At 53.4% G+C, this 15753-nt stretch overlaps 1 protein-coding gene across 10 annotated transcripts in view; it reads left to right on the forward strand.

The window, feature by feature from the left end:
- Positions 1-15753, forward strand: part of SLC12A3 (solute carrier family 12 member 3) — a 48330-nt gene that overhangs the window by 21143 nt on the left and 11434 nt on the right. For 4 of the 10 annotated variants that reach the window (XM_042231667.2, XM_060397952.1, XM_027977857.3 and 1 more), the window contains exons 19-25: positions 893-975; positions 2071-2148; positions 2847-2948; positions 4239-4350; positions 6990-7076; positions 9976-10111; positions 11517-11584. In XM_042231667.2, coding sequence (XP_042087601.1) covers positions 893-975; positions 2071-2148; positions 2847-2948; positions 4239-4350; positions 6990-7076; positions 9976-10111; positions 11517-11584 — 666 coding nt within the window. Of the gene's footprint in view, positions 1-892; positions 976-2070; positions 2149-2846; positions 2949-4238; positions 4351-5407; positions 6794-6989; positions 7077-9975; positions 10112-11516; positions 11585-15753 lie in introns of those variants that run through there. The other 6 variants (XM_060397954.1, XM_042231666.2, XM_060397951.1 and 3 more) reach the window with 3 other exon arrangements.

A 15753-nucleotide genomic window follows, 5' to 3' on the forward strand; every position in this document is an offset into this window, starting at 1 on the left:
TACTTGTGGCGTGGGAGTCTTCCAGACATACCATACAGACAGCCCATTGCTGTCTTCATGAGTGAGGCCATTCCTGTGTGCATGTCCATCTTCAGCTATTTAATTCTGATCTGAACTGGCCACTTCCTTAGCGTGTAACCATAGACAAGTTACTCCCTAAAACTTAGATTTTGCATCTGTCTAATGGGAGTAGCAATTCCCATCCCCACCTCTGTTGGTAGAGTTGTGAAGATTAGCCACGTGGGATGCTTTCAAGCTGTGGTGCTGGAGAAGACTCTTGAGAGTCCTTTGGACTGCAAGGAGATCAAACCAGTTAATCCTAAAGGAAATCAACCCCGAATATTCATTGGAAAGACTGATGCTGAAGCTGAAACTCTAATAGTTTGGCCATCTGATGAGAAGAACTGTCTCATTGGAAAAGACCCTGATGCTGGGCAAGGTTGATTGAAGGCAGGAGGAGAAATGGGTGACAGAGGGTGTGATGGCTGGACCGCATCACCGACTCAAGAGACACAAGTTTGAGTACACTCCAGGAGATAGTGAAGGACAGGGAGGCCTGCGTGCTACAGTCTAGTCCATGGGGTTAAGAGTCGGACACTACTTAGCAACTGAACAACAGCAACAATCAGGAGGACAGGGCTGGTTCTGAGACTGGCCTGACTCAGTTTCCCCCAAGAGGGTCTGCAGAATCCATAGTGCCTCAGACAGTAGAGCTAGAGGCTTCCTAGCTGTCTCTCCGGTCCTGCCTGCACATTATACAGATGGGAGACTGAGGCCCAGACAGGAGAAGGGTATGGTGGCAGGCAGGGTCAGCTCTAGACAGGCCTCCTGGGGGCTGGGGGCTGGGGGCTGGGGGTCGAGAGCAGGTTGACTCCATGACCTCTCTCTCCAGCGACGCTTTTGATTTCAACTACGGTGTTTGTGTCATGAGGATGCGTGAGGGCCTCAACATCTCAGAGGTGATGCAGGCACACAGTGAGTACCCCCCTTCTCGACACCCCTGTCACAGACAGAACAGGATCCCAGGAAGTGCTAGAACCCATTTTTTTCCCCAAGTAGTTCAGGGAGGACAGGGGGAAATTAGTAAGGAATAAAAGGTCACAGACTCCTAGAAAGTCAGTTTTCGATGGAAATCATCAGATTTCTAAATGGAGAAACTGAGGTCCTGAAAGGGGATGTGACTAGTCCTGAAAGGGGATGATCCTTGCTTGACTGGACCACAGCTCCACGGATCACCATGAGAGCGTTCGTAACCAGATGGGATAAAGAGGAACTAAGACAGGAGAGAGAAAAAGATGGGGGAGAAGAGCCACGTAAAGACTCCAGAGCATGAAAACACACACAGAGAGGCCATGAAAGCTGGGGCATAGAGTAGGGATGTGAGCTACGTTTAAGTTCACACGTAAACATCTGAATTAGTTACTTTTAGAAGCATGATAGAAATAACACATATGAAGACAAATAGGGGTGGGGGTGGCGAGGCTGAGAGGAGCAGAGGCCGCAGGCCAGCCTGGGTCTTGCTCACCCAGGGCACCGATGGGCTGAGGGCGTGCCTGGCAGCTGGTAGTTCAGTGAATATTTACACAACCAGAATTTGCAGAGCAGCAGCCACACTCCTGACCGAGGTGGCTCTAGGCGCTGGGCGTGCAGCAGGGAACATAACCAAATTTGCCCTGGAGGAGCTGACATTCTGGGGGAAACGCAGCGGACCCAGGACTCATTGCAGGCATTGATAGCTCATGAGGTGTCCTGAGGAGGCCCACACGGGGCGGGGGGGCATGCGGGCAGGAGGGCCTCTCTGAGGAGGGGGCTTATTTCTAGAAGGGGAGGGCTGGGGAAAGAGGGCCCTTGGCTCTGGGGCCATCCACCCACCGCTTAGGCCTGGTGGGAAGGAGCATGGCTTGTTTGAGCAGACAGGAAGCTGGTAGTGGGGCGGGGGGCGCAGTGTTGGTGCATGGAGCCTGCAGGGAGGCAGAGACCAGATCAGTGGAAGCTGTGGAGTCAGGACCTTCCCCCAGGGTAAGAGGGCCCCCAGAGAAGCCTAGGAACAAAGCTCCCCCTCTTTTTCAGTTAACCCTGTGTTTGATCCAGCAGAGGACGGCAAGGAAGCCAGGGTCGGTGGAGCCCAGCTGTCTGTCTCCGGCACAGGTCAGTCCCCCCGCCCCAACTCAGAGGCACAGGGAGCTCTCACCCTGGGGGGCACTGAGTGGTGGGCCACGGGGGAACTCAGCCAAGGGCAGGAGGTTTTTGTTTGTGGAAGTGACTTCAGACCCCTAAGACTGGGTCACAGGGAGTTGGTAGGGCAGTGGGACTGGGGGCAAGATAAAGATTGCCAGCCCTGCTGGAGAATCCCCACAGGGTCCAGGGATTGTGGGATCCCATCCAGTAGGCTCTGGGGCCCAAGTCCTGCCCCTCCAAGGGCCCCCCGGCCATGCTCCGATAGAGAGGGGCAAAAACACTCTGGGAAGCAAGGAAACACTCAGTGCAGGGGCTGGCAGCATCCTGTGGGCATTTGTGAGGGACACAGGGGAATTTTTAAGAGAATGATCTCACCCCCTGGAGCCAACCAGAATCCAGGGAGAGAGAAGCTGGGAGCAGAGGAGGGGCACATCCCAGCACTGCTCGTCCAGGGTCCCTGCCCCGGGAGGGTGTCCCCCACAGGAGGGCGTCCCCCGCAGGAGGGCGTCCCCCGCAGGAGGGCGCCTCCCATAGGAGGGCATCCCCTGCACACACGTACAGCAAGGGCTTCCAGCCACCGTGTGCGCAAGCCCATGCTGTGTTCCCAGACAGCCTTAGGCCTTTCCCTGTGCTCTGCACCCACCTGACCTGCCCCTCTGCTCCTGCAGTGGACCCCGAGGCCTTGGTGCAGGAGGAGCAGGCTAGCACAGTCTTCCAGTCGGAGCAGGGCAAGAAAACCATCGACATCTACTGGCTGTTCGACGATGGAGGTCAGCGCCTCAGGATGCCGGCTCTCCCCTGGCTGTCTCCCTTCCGTGACCTCCTCTCTCGGCCTCCTTCACTGGCCGCTGACGACAAGGCCACTGGTGGGATCTTGGGGCCCAGCTAAAAGGAATGGGGCCCCTGGGCCCGCCACTGGGCTCACGGGAGCCTGGCCGGGTCCCTCTCGTGGCACTCTGTTTTCAGCTGTAAAACGAGGGACTTAAAGGAGCAGGTGAGGTCAGCGTGAGGAGGGACCTTCAGACTGGACAGGCTGTCGGGGTCATGGGCACGTGACTTCAGTGGGAGAGATGAGCCAGAGTGCAGCAAAGCTGTAGGCATATTCACCACTCACCAAAGAAAAACACGCTCTCTCGTTTTTCTTGTGACTCTCAGCTTTATTGTTCCCAACCTTGATAGAGTCCTAGATACAGAGAAGATATCCTGAGCATTTACTATATGCTTGATGCCAAGGGTTTGCATAGGTTAACCTAATACAGTCCCCAGGTGAAAATGATTATTAACTCCATTTACAAATAAGGAAACTGAGGCACAGAGTGGGGAAGTCGTGTGTGGATCATACAGTGATAAATGACAGCGATCTAGATTTGCATGTGAAATCCCCCCCTAAATGCCAGCTCATGTAGTTAAAAGCCTTGTGCACAGGAATTCCCTGGTGGGCGCTTCCACTTCAGGGGGTGCAGGTTGGATCCCTGATTCTGGGAAATAAGATTCTGAAAGGCCAAAATAGATTTTCTTTAAATTTATTTTTATTTTTGGCTCTGCTGGGTCTTTGTTGCTGCGTGGGTTTTTCTCTAGTTGTGCTGAGCAGGGGCTACTCTCTAGTCGTGGTGTGCAGGCCTCTCATTGTGGTGGCTTCTCTTGTTGCGGAGCACCGGCTCTAGGGTGTGCAGGCTCAGTAGTGACGCTCCCGGGCTCTAGAGCACCGTCTCAATAGTTGTGGCACACGGGCTTTGTTGCTCCAAGGCCTGTGGGATCTTCCTGGATCAGGGATTGAACCCATGCCTCCTGCATTGGCAGGCAGATCCTTTACCACTGAGCCACCAGGGAAGCCCCTCAGATTTTTAAAAAATAAATAAAAGCATCATGCCGTTCAAATAAACCCCAGCTCACAGAGCCCATGTCTCGCCCTGGTTTCACCTGGCAAACTCATTATAGAGATGAGTACACTGAGGTCAAGAGAAGGGGTGGGGTTTGCTAGAGGCAGAGTGGAGCAGGACCCAGAGAAGGCTGTATCCTGAGAGCATCTTTCTCTTAACTCACGGCACCCTCCTTGCCAGGCCTCACCCTCCTCATCCCGTATCTCCTCGGCCGCAAGAAGAGATGGAGCAAATGCAGGATCCGCGTGTTCGTGGGGGGCCAGATCAACAGGATGGACCAGGAGAGAAAGGCGTAAGTGGGGAGCGCAAACCTGCCTGCCCCGACCTACCTGCCCCCACCTGCCCCTACTCCCCATTCCACCCCTCGGGGGTCTCGGTCACAGCTGTGGTGAGAGAGTTCAGGACAGGAGCAGGTATCTCTCCATTTCAGAAGTGGTTTTGGTGTCCTGTCCCCTTTAATAAGATACGCATGTCCTAGTCCTGGCCATAGCAGGGAGGGCTGGTAAATTTTAAATCCACAAATCTCTAGGACATTTGCAGTGAAATGAAGGATGGAGAAGGCCTTGCCTCTCAGAAATGAGGGCAGAGCTTAGAATCCTTCAGGGCAACGTCCCCCACTCCCCACCCCACCCCCTGCACCCCCCGACTCCCGAGCTTCAGGTGCCGCCCCTGGTGAGGCCAGAGGTGACTTCAGTGGCCAGGATGAAGGGCAGCAAATCCCCCGGAATCTCTTGGTGAGAAGGGACTCCATTCTTCAACTCCATGGCTGATTCTCTGTCTAAACAAGAGGAGGGCAGCCTGGTTCAAGTGCTTGGCAGGTGGTGGCATCCGCCAGAACTGAGTGATGTTCGTTTACCGGTTTTATTGGCTGCATCTTTCTGGCAAGAGTTGCTGATTTGCTGATTAAATTGTGAAGCCATTTCCTTTCAAGACGTATCTAAGTGAGAATGTGAGTTGACTTAAGCTGAGACGGAAGTAAACAGTCAGGCATGTACATGGGTGTGGAGGTGGCAGGAGTTGGGCAGGTGGCACACGTGGGCTAGATTCAGGCCCCTGTGGCTTTAGAGCAAGGTCAAGTGAGGTTGAAGGCCGTAGGACCGAGGTCTGCTGGAGGGTGTGGGCAGGCTAGGGAGGATGGGGTGGGTGGTTTGCCCCAAATTGTGCAGTTAGTTAGCCAGAGAGAAAACCCTGCACAGCCTTGAGTGCCTGCTGTGACACCCCAGGGGCAGGACTCCGTGGCCTGTGCCACCCTAGTCCTATGCCAGGACCTCATACATCCCCATGACCCCTGCTGCATGAGTTAAGGGTGACCAGCAACCCCATTTCATTGCCCTCACCCCTGTTGACAGCTTCTCCACTGGAGGGCCCTTCTCAATGCGGAGAACGTTGCCCAGGAAATGCAGCATCTGCTTCTCTGTGCTCCTTTCCAGAAGATAAACACACCGCAAAGGCTGCTTTGCCCTCTTGGCTTCCTGTTCCAGCTCCCACTCAAAGCTGGGTTCAGGGAGCATTGGTTCAGATCGAGGCCGCGGCACTGTGGGGTCACAGGATGTCTTGCAAGCAAAGATTGTGAAATCTCCTCTCCTTCCGGCTGCCTTTGGACCAGCCCAAGTCCTCTGCCTTCCTTGTGACCCCAGGGCACCCCTGTGCTGCCCCCAGCTCTGCTTTCCTAAGTTCACTCCCAAGTTCCGGGACCACCAATGGCAGTTCGTCTCTTTTTTGTCCCCTGGCAAGCTCCACACTGTCCCAAGCAGCCCCTAGCTGCTCCCACCCCATCCCATGCACCCCCATGTCTTTGCTTATTAGACTCTCCTCCTGGGGTGCTTGCTCCCCACCGGCTAGTCCTGAGGCATCACCAACGCCATGTCCTGCCCAGGGATTCTGATGCAATGGGCGGGCTAGGGCCGAGGCACGAGTCCTGTTTAGAAGCCTCCTTGTGTGGTTCCGGTGTGAACACCCTTATCCACCCTCTTCAGTCTATAACAGTCTTACCCACCGTTCACCATCCAGCCAGACCACCACCTCCTCTGTGAAGCCTTCCCTGACCACTTCAAACCACAGTTACTGCTTCTTCCTTGCGGATGCAAAGTCAGGGCTACCTGGCTTGCCACTCCTGGTTCTATACTTAGCTCATATGTGTTACCTGCTCCCTCAGCCGCCTTGAGGAATTTCCTGCCGTTCACCTCCCATTCCTTACACCCTCATTTCTCAAAGTGTGGCCAGTGAACCAGCAGTCTCAAATCACCTGGGAGCTTCTTAGAAAAGCAGAATCCCAGGCTTCCCTGGTGGTTCAGTGGTTAGAAATCCACTTGCCAATGCAGGGGCCACGGGTTCGATCCCTGGTCCAGAAAGATCCCACATGCAGCAACAAAGACCCAGCTTAGCCAAAAGTAAATAAATAAATCTTAAAGATTTTTTAAAAGGAAATGCAGAATCCCAGGTCCCGATCCAGGCCAGCTGGATCAGAACCTGTGTCGTAACAAGCTCCCCAGCAGGTGCGCAGACGTTAGAATGTGAGGCGCTCTAGCCCAGAGATGGCCACCGGAGACTTAGGACAATTCCTTTTTCCTGTCACTCGTCGTCATCTGACCTGCTTTATCAATTTTCACTTATTGTCTGCCTCCCTCGAAGGTTAGAATGTGAAATCCCCGAGGGCAGAGTTTGTTTTGTTTGCTGCTCTACCTTCCCTAGTGGCTCACATGGTAAAGCATCCACCTGCAATGCAGGAGACCCAGGTTCGATCCTGGGGTTGGGAAGATGCCCTAGAGAAGGGAATGGCTACCCACTCCAGTATGCTTGCTGGAGGAATCCCATGGAACCTGGTGGGCTACAATCCATGGGGTCACAGAGTCAAACACAACTGAGCAACTAACATACATATCCTGAAGGAATGAATGCGTTTAAAAAAGAAAAAAAATCTCTGTCTTCCAGGATCATTTCTCTGCTGAGCAAGTTCCGGTTGGGATTCCATGAAGTTCACGTCCTTCCCGACATCAACCAGAAGCCACGGGCTGAGCAGTGAGTTTTCTGTTGAGGGTTCCAGGGAGAAGGGTTGGCCCTTTCTCTTTGGTGAACCAAGGGCAACCTGGTTCACCTGACCCCGCCTACACTGGGCTCATGGAAAGAAAGAATTTGCAGCCGTTAATTTTTGTTTGAGTTTTTTCCCGTTGCCCGGTGGTCCTTTGCATATCAGGGCTGTGGTCTTTGCCAAAAACACACCTGGCTGAAGGTCAATGGAAGTTCCCATTCATGCTTTTCACAGACCCAGTGTTTTTGAAGCTCTTCATGGCCGTTCTGCCCCTAGAGCAGAGCTGGTGTTTCATCTGCCAGGGACCTCCCACACACCCCACACCCTGGCACTGAGAAAGTCTCCAGCTTCACACCTCTCGAGCTCAGGCTGCTGGTACTCATGAAAGGCTGATTTATCTACTCTGATTTTCTAAATTTTCTCCAACTCCTGTATCGTTTTCATAAAAGACTGGTTCTCAAACAACAGCATCACCTGGAGTGTTTGTGAACTCACAACTTGGGGGGCCCAGCCCCAAGATTCTGAGTTACTAGGTCTGGGGTGAGGCCTGAAAATGTGCACTTCTAACAAGCTCTCCTGTGCTGATGCAGGCACCTCACTTTGAGAACCACAGTCTCAGACGATCCATGTAACATGCTTAACAGGGCGCCCTGCCCAGAGTCAGTGATCAGTCAAGGCTGGATTTGTGGCTTCTGCCCGCTTGTAGCCTCTGAGGTCTTTCTGTATCTCCACCTTTCCCTATAGTCCTAACTCGGCTACAGACTGCTTCCTTCCTTCTCCGGACATTGCTTAAATTAAGTGTCTGAAAAAGGGACTGTGACCAGCCCAGCTCATTGCTTCCTGCCAAGCCGAGGTAAAGGTCATCGGAAGGTCTATTCCTTGGCCACCTTTAGTCCAGTTGGCCATGGCCAGGAGTGGCAGGATCATATGCCCCGAAATACACCACTGGAAGGATGCTCCTTCTGCAGAGGCCACGGCAGAGGCACGTCCCCTCCATGGGGCTGAGGGGCACTGGAGCAAACAGAACGGAAGTTCCCCAGGCCCTGAGGCAGAAGCGTGGCAGCTGCAGCCCCTGATGTTATATTAGCTCACTGGCACTTGGAGAGTGGCGGATGTTGACCCCCTCCCCTGCTCACCCATGCAATGGCAAGTGGGCAGACTTGAAGCAAACACCTGTGTGACTCTGTAGCAGGGCTCAATTGTGGGGCCAGAAGGAATGAGTTACTTTCCTAGATTCAGTTGCATATTCTTAAAAGAAGACATTTACGGTAGGATTGCCTTACGTAAATCTGTCCAAGTGAGGTTTTCCAGGATTCTGTCTTCTCAGTAAAGTAAGGTCCGTCCTGACCTCTTTAGCCCTTGTTTACCTGCAGAAGGAAGGACATCAAGAAGAAAGGAAAGGGGACTTCCCTAGTGGGCCCGTGGCTAAGACTCCGAGCTCTCAGTGCAGGGGGTCTGGGATCAATCCCCGGTCAGGGCACTAGATCCCACATGCTACAAATAAGAGCCCCCAGGCCATAACTAAAAATCCCTCATGCTGCCACTAAGACCCAGTGTCGCCAAATAAATAAGTAAATATTTTTTTGAAGGAAGGAACTAGTTAATAGTGATGGATATACTGACTCCCCCATTCCCTCAGGGCTGTGCTTGAGCTGCAGGGACAGAGATGAGTAAATTGCAGCCCTGCCCTGCGTGGTTTACCTTGGTTGAGGTACAGGGAGGATGTCAAGAGACATCAGAATGGTGCAGAGATGGACGCGAATGCAAAGGAGAACAGGGCCATCTTTGCTAGTGGAGGAGCAGAACCTTGAGAAAGGCCGTGAACAGAGATGGGAGGGGGAGACCTTCCCCCGTGGAGAGGACAGTGGGAGCCACATGCAGAAGCCCCCAGCCCATCTTGTCTTTAAACCCCATCTTTGCTCTTGCATCTTCCTCCACCTCCTGGACCATTTCTCTCCTCCCTTGCACAGCCAACCTACTCCAGAGTGATGCTACCCTCTTTGTGGCTGCTTCCTCCCACCCCTCCCTCATTCTCCAGCTCACTCCAGTCTGGCTGCCCTCCTGCAGCTCCGCTGAAGTCCCTCTCGCCAGCCTGGGCCGTGACCTCTGCACCACCGGATCTTCAGGGCCTGCTGCTGTCCTGCTCGTTCTCTGCCTCGCAGCTGCATTTGACACAGCGGTCCTTCTTGAAACAGCCCCTTTGGATCCAAGATGCTGCCCGCTGCTGGATCCCTCCCACTTCAGGGATCCTTCTTTCAGTTTCCTTTGCTGGTGCTGCCTCCTTTCCCTGACTTACCTGACGGCCTCCCATTCACCCCTGCACTCACCTTGCTCCATCCACACAGGCTTCTCTGTTGCTCCTCAAGCAGCCCAAGTACACTTCTGCCTTGGGACCTTTGCACCTTCCATTCTGTTTGCTCCAACACCCCCTGCCTTGTGCGTAGCTAGCTTCGGAAGGATGGGCATCCTTGGGTCCAGAGAGGACTTTCTCAGCATATGCTTTCATAAGTCTTCTGATCTATACTGACCTGCTTATTTGTCACCCAGCAGACCATGAGCTCTGTGCGGACTGGGGATGTTGTCTGGTTTGTTCACTGTTGTGTAGCACAGAGCAGTGCTCAGTAAACACCCTGGGGCGGGAGTGGTCGGGGGTGGAGGTGGACCCCAGTCAGGCTTCATGGACCACTTGTGGAAGTCCTGATCAAAGTCAGACGCAGCTGTCAGGGCTGAATTCAACACAGAGGCTGCTTTGATGTAAACAGCAGCATCAGAAAGGGTTTCAGCCTGAAATGTGTGTCCCCGCGGCCGCCACCTCCATCTCCCTCTGAGGACCCTGTTCCCCTGCACGTGGGCACCTCGCCTGGTCTCACTGGCTCTCTCTGCCCCCAGCATCAAGCGCTTTGAGGACATGATTGCACCCTTCCGCCTGAATGATGGCTTCAAGGATGAGGCCACCGTCACTGAGATGAGGCGGGACTGCCCCTGGAAGATCTCGGATGAGGAGATTAACAAGAATAGAATCAAGGTGCGGGAGAAAGAAGGGCCCTGCTGGGGTGGGGGTGGGGGTCTGGGTGCTCCCCTGGGTCAGGGCCTGTGCCCCCCTCTGTCCTGGGCTTCCTGAACCCCTTTCCCTGACCCCAATTCTAGTCTCCCCACACCAAGCCTCTGAGGTGTCCTCAAGCCACACACCGCAGGCTGACGAGTGACCCAGGGGTTGATCTCAGAGCCATCCTTGGTGTGGGAGCCTGGTCCCTCGGTCCATTTTGAGTCTCCCTGGCCATGGCAATGGACTGCCTGGGGTCCTTCTCCCTCTCCTCCCCTGTTCTTCCATGCCTGCAGGAAGGCATTCATAAGGCAGGTGGGGAAAGTCAAGGTAGAGTTTGTCCTTTGTGGGCCCACAAAGCTGCCTGAGCTTCTCCCCTTCACTATGGACCCCACGCCCTTCCCAGGCAGCGTCTTCAGGACTCTGCTCAGGACTAAAGGAGAGTGGGGGCTGCCATGCCCGTTTTAAGGTGGGGAGAGCAGTTCTGCTCCCTGTGAGTTCCATGGTGGTAGTTCTGAGGACTCAGGGGACATTTGGTGATTTCTGGGGACAGTTTTGGCTGTCACCTGCCAGCAGGAACGGCCGCTGTCACTTAGCGAGTAGTGGCCCGGGATGCTGCTAAACATCCTGCAGCCCACAGTGGACAGTTTCCACAACGCAGTGATTCCACTCAGATGCTGCCCCTGTGAGATCTGGGTGAACTCACTTGCCCTCAGTTTTCCTTTCTCTCCAATGGGGTATCCGTCCACAATCAGACCCTGAGTGTCCACCACTTCTGAACAATTCAGAGACAAGCCTCGGAGAGGGGGTGGGAGTCCGCCCCACAGCTCAGCCGCATCTGAGCTTTGGGGAGTTCCCTGACCTGGCCCCTGAGCCTTCCAGAGTCACCCAGTCCTGAGAAAAGGCTGAGTAATGCGTCGTGTCCGCAGAAGGCTCCTGCCTGCTCTGTCACAGAGGAGATCGAGCCATCGCCATTGCTGGGTGCACCTTAGCAAGCGCTTCCCCTGGAGCTTTTGCATATATCATCTCACTCAGGCTTCCCAGACTCCCCGAGGAGGGCGCTGCTGCACCCATTGCACAGCTGAGGGCCGTGAAGCTCAGGGAGGCAAGGTGCCTGCTCAATGTCAGAAACTCTTAGGGCTGAGATGTGAACCCAGCCCTTCCCACCCCACGGGAGGTGCTCTTTCCCACCGCAATCCCACAATAATAAGGCCAGGAAGAAAGCTTGGCACTCAGTCACCTTCTCGGAGGTGGGAGAATCTATCATAATTTAGGGGGGACAATTCACACACCCAGTTTGAGATATTCAAGGATGTGGACTTGGGCTTGGCGGGGATCGCTCAGAGGACGTGGGGAATGACCACATACGTGGCTTTTCCTTGCCCAGTCCCTGCGGCAGGTGAGGCTGAATGAGATTCTGCTGGATTACTCCCGAGATGCCGCTCTGGTTGTCATGTAAGTAGTGACCTGTGTGATGGAGAAGCCTGATGCCCGGGCCAGAGTGTCAGCTTTAGAGGGCTGGTCACTGGCTGAGGACCCAAGCCTTCCTCTGTGAGGATGAGGGGCTCCAGGCCCATAGACACACTATCTGGGTGGCTTCTTACTCCGTGACCGGGCCTGCATCCACCCCATGCCCCACGCCCCGCGCCTGTGCACCAGCTGGCCGAGGTCTTGGGTCCCTGTGTCCCAGGCCTCACCGACTCCCCCCACCCCTGCTTTCCCCTGTCCATTGCTTTTTCTTGCCAAACTCAGCTTGGCAAAGGGGACCCAGTTTGTTCTGGAAGAAAATTGATTCCTAGTTATTTGGCCAGCCCTCTTTGGTCACCAGCCACCCCCAGCTGATGTTGGTGCCAGGTCTGGGCAGTGGAATCAGAACCCTGCCCTGGCCGGGGCTGTTCCAGCCTCTGGGCCCGTCAGACACTCCAGCTTCTCTTGCTGCTGGCCCTGTCTGGTTAGGAGCCACCTCTGCTGGCTGTTGACCCAGGCTGAGTAAGTGGAAGAAGAGGGGAAGGTGACAGTGGCGGAGAGTCTCATGGAGGCCAAGAGGCAGAACTCGGTCAGCCAGGCCCCCCAGCCCCCTCTCCCAGGGACAGGCCGGCTCAGAGGGAATGCGGCCTTCAGAGGAGCGCTGACATTTCCTGGGGCGAGCCACCCTCAGACTCCACAGGACAGCGGGAAAGCCAGCCGAACCTGTTTGTTCACACCCTGAGACCAGGATGGAGCACACAATTTGTGGGGCTGTGCGCAGTGAGAGTGTGGGGCCCTTTGTTCACAGGCGATTAAGAATGTCGGGATGCTGACAGCAGGGCGTGAAGCCCAGCCTGGGACCCGTCTCAGTGGGGGCTTCATGGCCGCACAGGTGGCTGCCCACGAAGCTGGCTCTGCCTAAAGCCAGTCTTTCTGGGGCTCATGGGGAGATAATCTTTTCTACAAAGAAAGTGCTCCATGTTTCCTTTGGTGTGGGAACCGTGGTGTAAGGGAAGCAGGTTGATCTCCGAGCTGCTGGCCAACATCTTGCAGAGAATGTTTCTAGGGCCAGGTTAGCCTGGTTGTAGGCCAAGTCAGCGGGTAAGATGGTGACAGCGGCTTCATGCTGGGATGGCTCCCTGACTTTCCCTGGGTGTGGTACTTGGGATGTGCCATCTGGGGCGCGGGTGTGCACCTCTTCCTGAGTGCCACCTCTGTTCAGAGAAGCAGATTTGCATTTTGTCTCTGCCATTAGCCCACTGTGTGGCCTTGGGCAAGTAACTCTCCTTCTCTGAGCCTCAGCTTCCCTGTTATACATTTTTTTGAATTTTTATTTTTGGGGCTGCGTCAGGTCTCACTGGCAGCACCCAGGTTCTTCATCGTGGCGTGCGGGCTTCTCTCTGGTTGTGGTGCGTGGGCTCTAGAGTGCATGGGCTCTGTAGTTTCTCTTCTAGTTAAGACCCCCAGACTTGTAGTTTGGCCCTTGGGCTTAGTTGCCCAGAGACATGTGGGATCTTAGTTCCCTGACCAGGGATAAAACCCATGTCCTCTGCACTTCAGGGCGGATTCTTAACCCCTGGACCATCAGGGAAGTCCCTCCCTGATTATAGAGAAGAGTTAAATTAATTATTTCCAAGATTCTCTTTCACTCTAACATGCTATGACCCTAAGATGGCCACTGAAATGAGTCAGTCTCTCAAGCTAGAAGAGGAGGAATTTCATCTGGGGAGGGACCACCTGCTGTCACCTCTCCCCTCCCATTCCCCCACCTTCTGGATCTCACAGGGGAAACCCATCCCCACCCACCAGCCTTTCTGGGATTAGCTGATACAAATAAACAGGAGTCAGTCACCTTAGAGGAGAGGCCTGTGCACAGGGCCCACCCCATGGCGTCTGCCACAGTTGTTGCCTGAAAGGGCCCTGGGTGTCAAGCCAGCACCACAGGGAGCAGCTGCTCTGCTGTCTCCAACCCGGAGACATGCCTTTAAAAGTTCACCCTGAGGGTCCCCTGCCTCAGAACCACTGAGGGCGCGGGGAGGTGTGGAAAACAGCAAATTCCTCAGTTCTTTCTAGATCAGGGTCTGGGGTTGAGCCCAGGAGCCCACATTTCCCAGAAATCCCAAGAATGAGGAAATCCTCCCAAGCCTCCAGGAAATGACAAAAATCACATTTTCTAGCACATCAGAGAGCACACATGGGCTGTTTTCTAGAGCAGCTTTGAGGCAGAACTGGCTTGTTTGCTGCTACTGATCAATGGTTTATCTGATTTACAGTCCTTCTTTGAGCTCCACTTAAACTGTACACTAGTAAACCAGCCTTGTAACTAGCCCAACAACCTTTACCACACTAAGCACATATTCTGGCGTAACTTTTGGGTCTAGGCCCCTCTTCTTTCTTGTAAAGACTCCCTCCTCAAAGCTAAACGCGTGTGTGCTAAATGCACGTTGCTTCAGTTGTGTCCGACTCTTTGCAACCCTATGAACTGTAGCCCACTGGCTCCTCTGTCCATGGAATTTTCTAGGCAGGAATACTGGAGTGGGTTGCCATTTCCTCCTCCAGGGGATCTTCCCGACCCAGGGATCAGACCCAGGTTTCCTGTGTCTCCTGTTTTGGGAGACAAGTTCTTTACCACTAGTGGCACCTGGAAGTCACCAAAGACAAACAGTAATAGTCAGAATAATAGTAATCAAATTGTAGTTTATTGATTGAGCCTCTGTGACACTCAAGGCATTGGGCTTTATTAATAAAAAGAAATCTTTTTTCATTTATTTTTTGGCTGTATGTACTGAGTAGCATGTGAAATCTTGGTTTACCACCAGGGAGTCAATCTGTGCCCCTTGCATTGGGAGCATGGAGTCTTAACCACTGGACCACAAGGGAAGTCCTAGTTTTTAAAAAATTTATTTTATTATGGTTGATTTATAATGCTATGTTAATTTCTGCTGTATAGCAAAGTGATTCAGTTATGCATATATGTATGCATTCTTTTTCATATTCTTTTCCATTATGGTTTATTTGAGGATATTGCATATAGTTCCCTGTGCTACACAGTAAGGCCTTGTTGTTTATGCACCCTATACATAATGGTCTGCATCTGCTAATCCCAAACTCCTAAATCCACTGGGCCTTATTAATTGTCAGAATTCTATGAAGTGACTGTTTTACCCCCATCCCCACCGCAGCACACACCCTAAGGAGACGAGGAAGCTGAGTCTCAGAGAAATTCAGAATCTGCCAGGTGGTGACTGGGGTTTGAAGCCCGAGACGCTAGTTCTGAAGCTCGGTTATCTTTCCGCATCTAGGTTAGATCCAAGGCTGCCTTTCCTTGTGGCTAAGCGATGCAGTTCTGAGCAAAAAGCTCCTTTGTTCTAGAGCAGCTTGATTTCAAAAGATTAGTCGCTTACACCACACACATCCTGTGGGCAGAAACAGAGTGTGCTGTTCGCTGGCACTGGGAGAGAGTGCCAAGGGAGTCTGTCCTTTGCACAGGCAGACAGATGGACAGGCTCTGCTCTGAGAGGGAACTTCTTGTTGGGGCTGGAAAAGCCACAGCAGGAATGATGGGGTTCCCCTGCCCTGGATAGTGCAGTGACTAAGCCCCCAAGCCTTTGACATTTCTAATTGCAGTCCCTGGAAAGGATGTGTAATACCAGTAATTCAGTTCAGTCGCTCAGTCGTGTCCGACTCTTTGTGACCCCACAGACTGCAGCACGCCAGGCCTCCCTGTCCATCACCAACTCTTGGAGTCTACTCAAACTCATGTCCGTTGAGTCGGTGATGCCATTCAGCTATCTCATTCTCTGTCGTCCCCTTCTCCTCCCACCTTCAGTCTTTCCCAGCATCAGGGTCTTTTCCAATGAGTAGTTACCAGTGGGCATTTCACTGGTAACCAGCCTTTAGTGTAACTGTCAAATCAGGAAAGCTTGGTTTCAATATTCCCACTTCCCTTTTCCTGGGAAAGGCACCAGGAAAACACACACTCATTCTATTAACCAAGGTGACACTGGCTTAATGGAATGTCCTTGTTCCCATGAGGTTCCGCAATCCTGGGGACCTTGCTTTATAAGGGAGGATCCTGTTTGTCCCACACGAAGCTTTGAGAAGGGAATTTTTAAAAAAGGGACAGCTGTTTGGGGACGTCGATCCTCAGCAGAGGA

Source organism: Ovis aries, chromosome 14, assembly GCF_016772045.2.
Source record: "Ovis aries strain OAR_USU_Benz2616 breed Rambouillet chromosome 14, ARS-UI_Ramb_v3.0, whole genome shotgun sequence".
Classification (NCBI taxonomy): domain Eukaryota; kingdom Metazoa; phylum Chordata; class Mammalia; order Artiodactyla; family Bovidae; genus Ovis; species Ovis aries.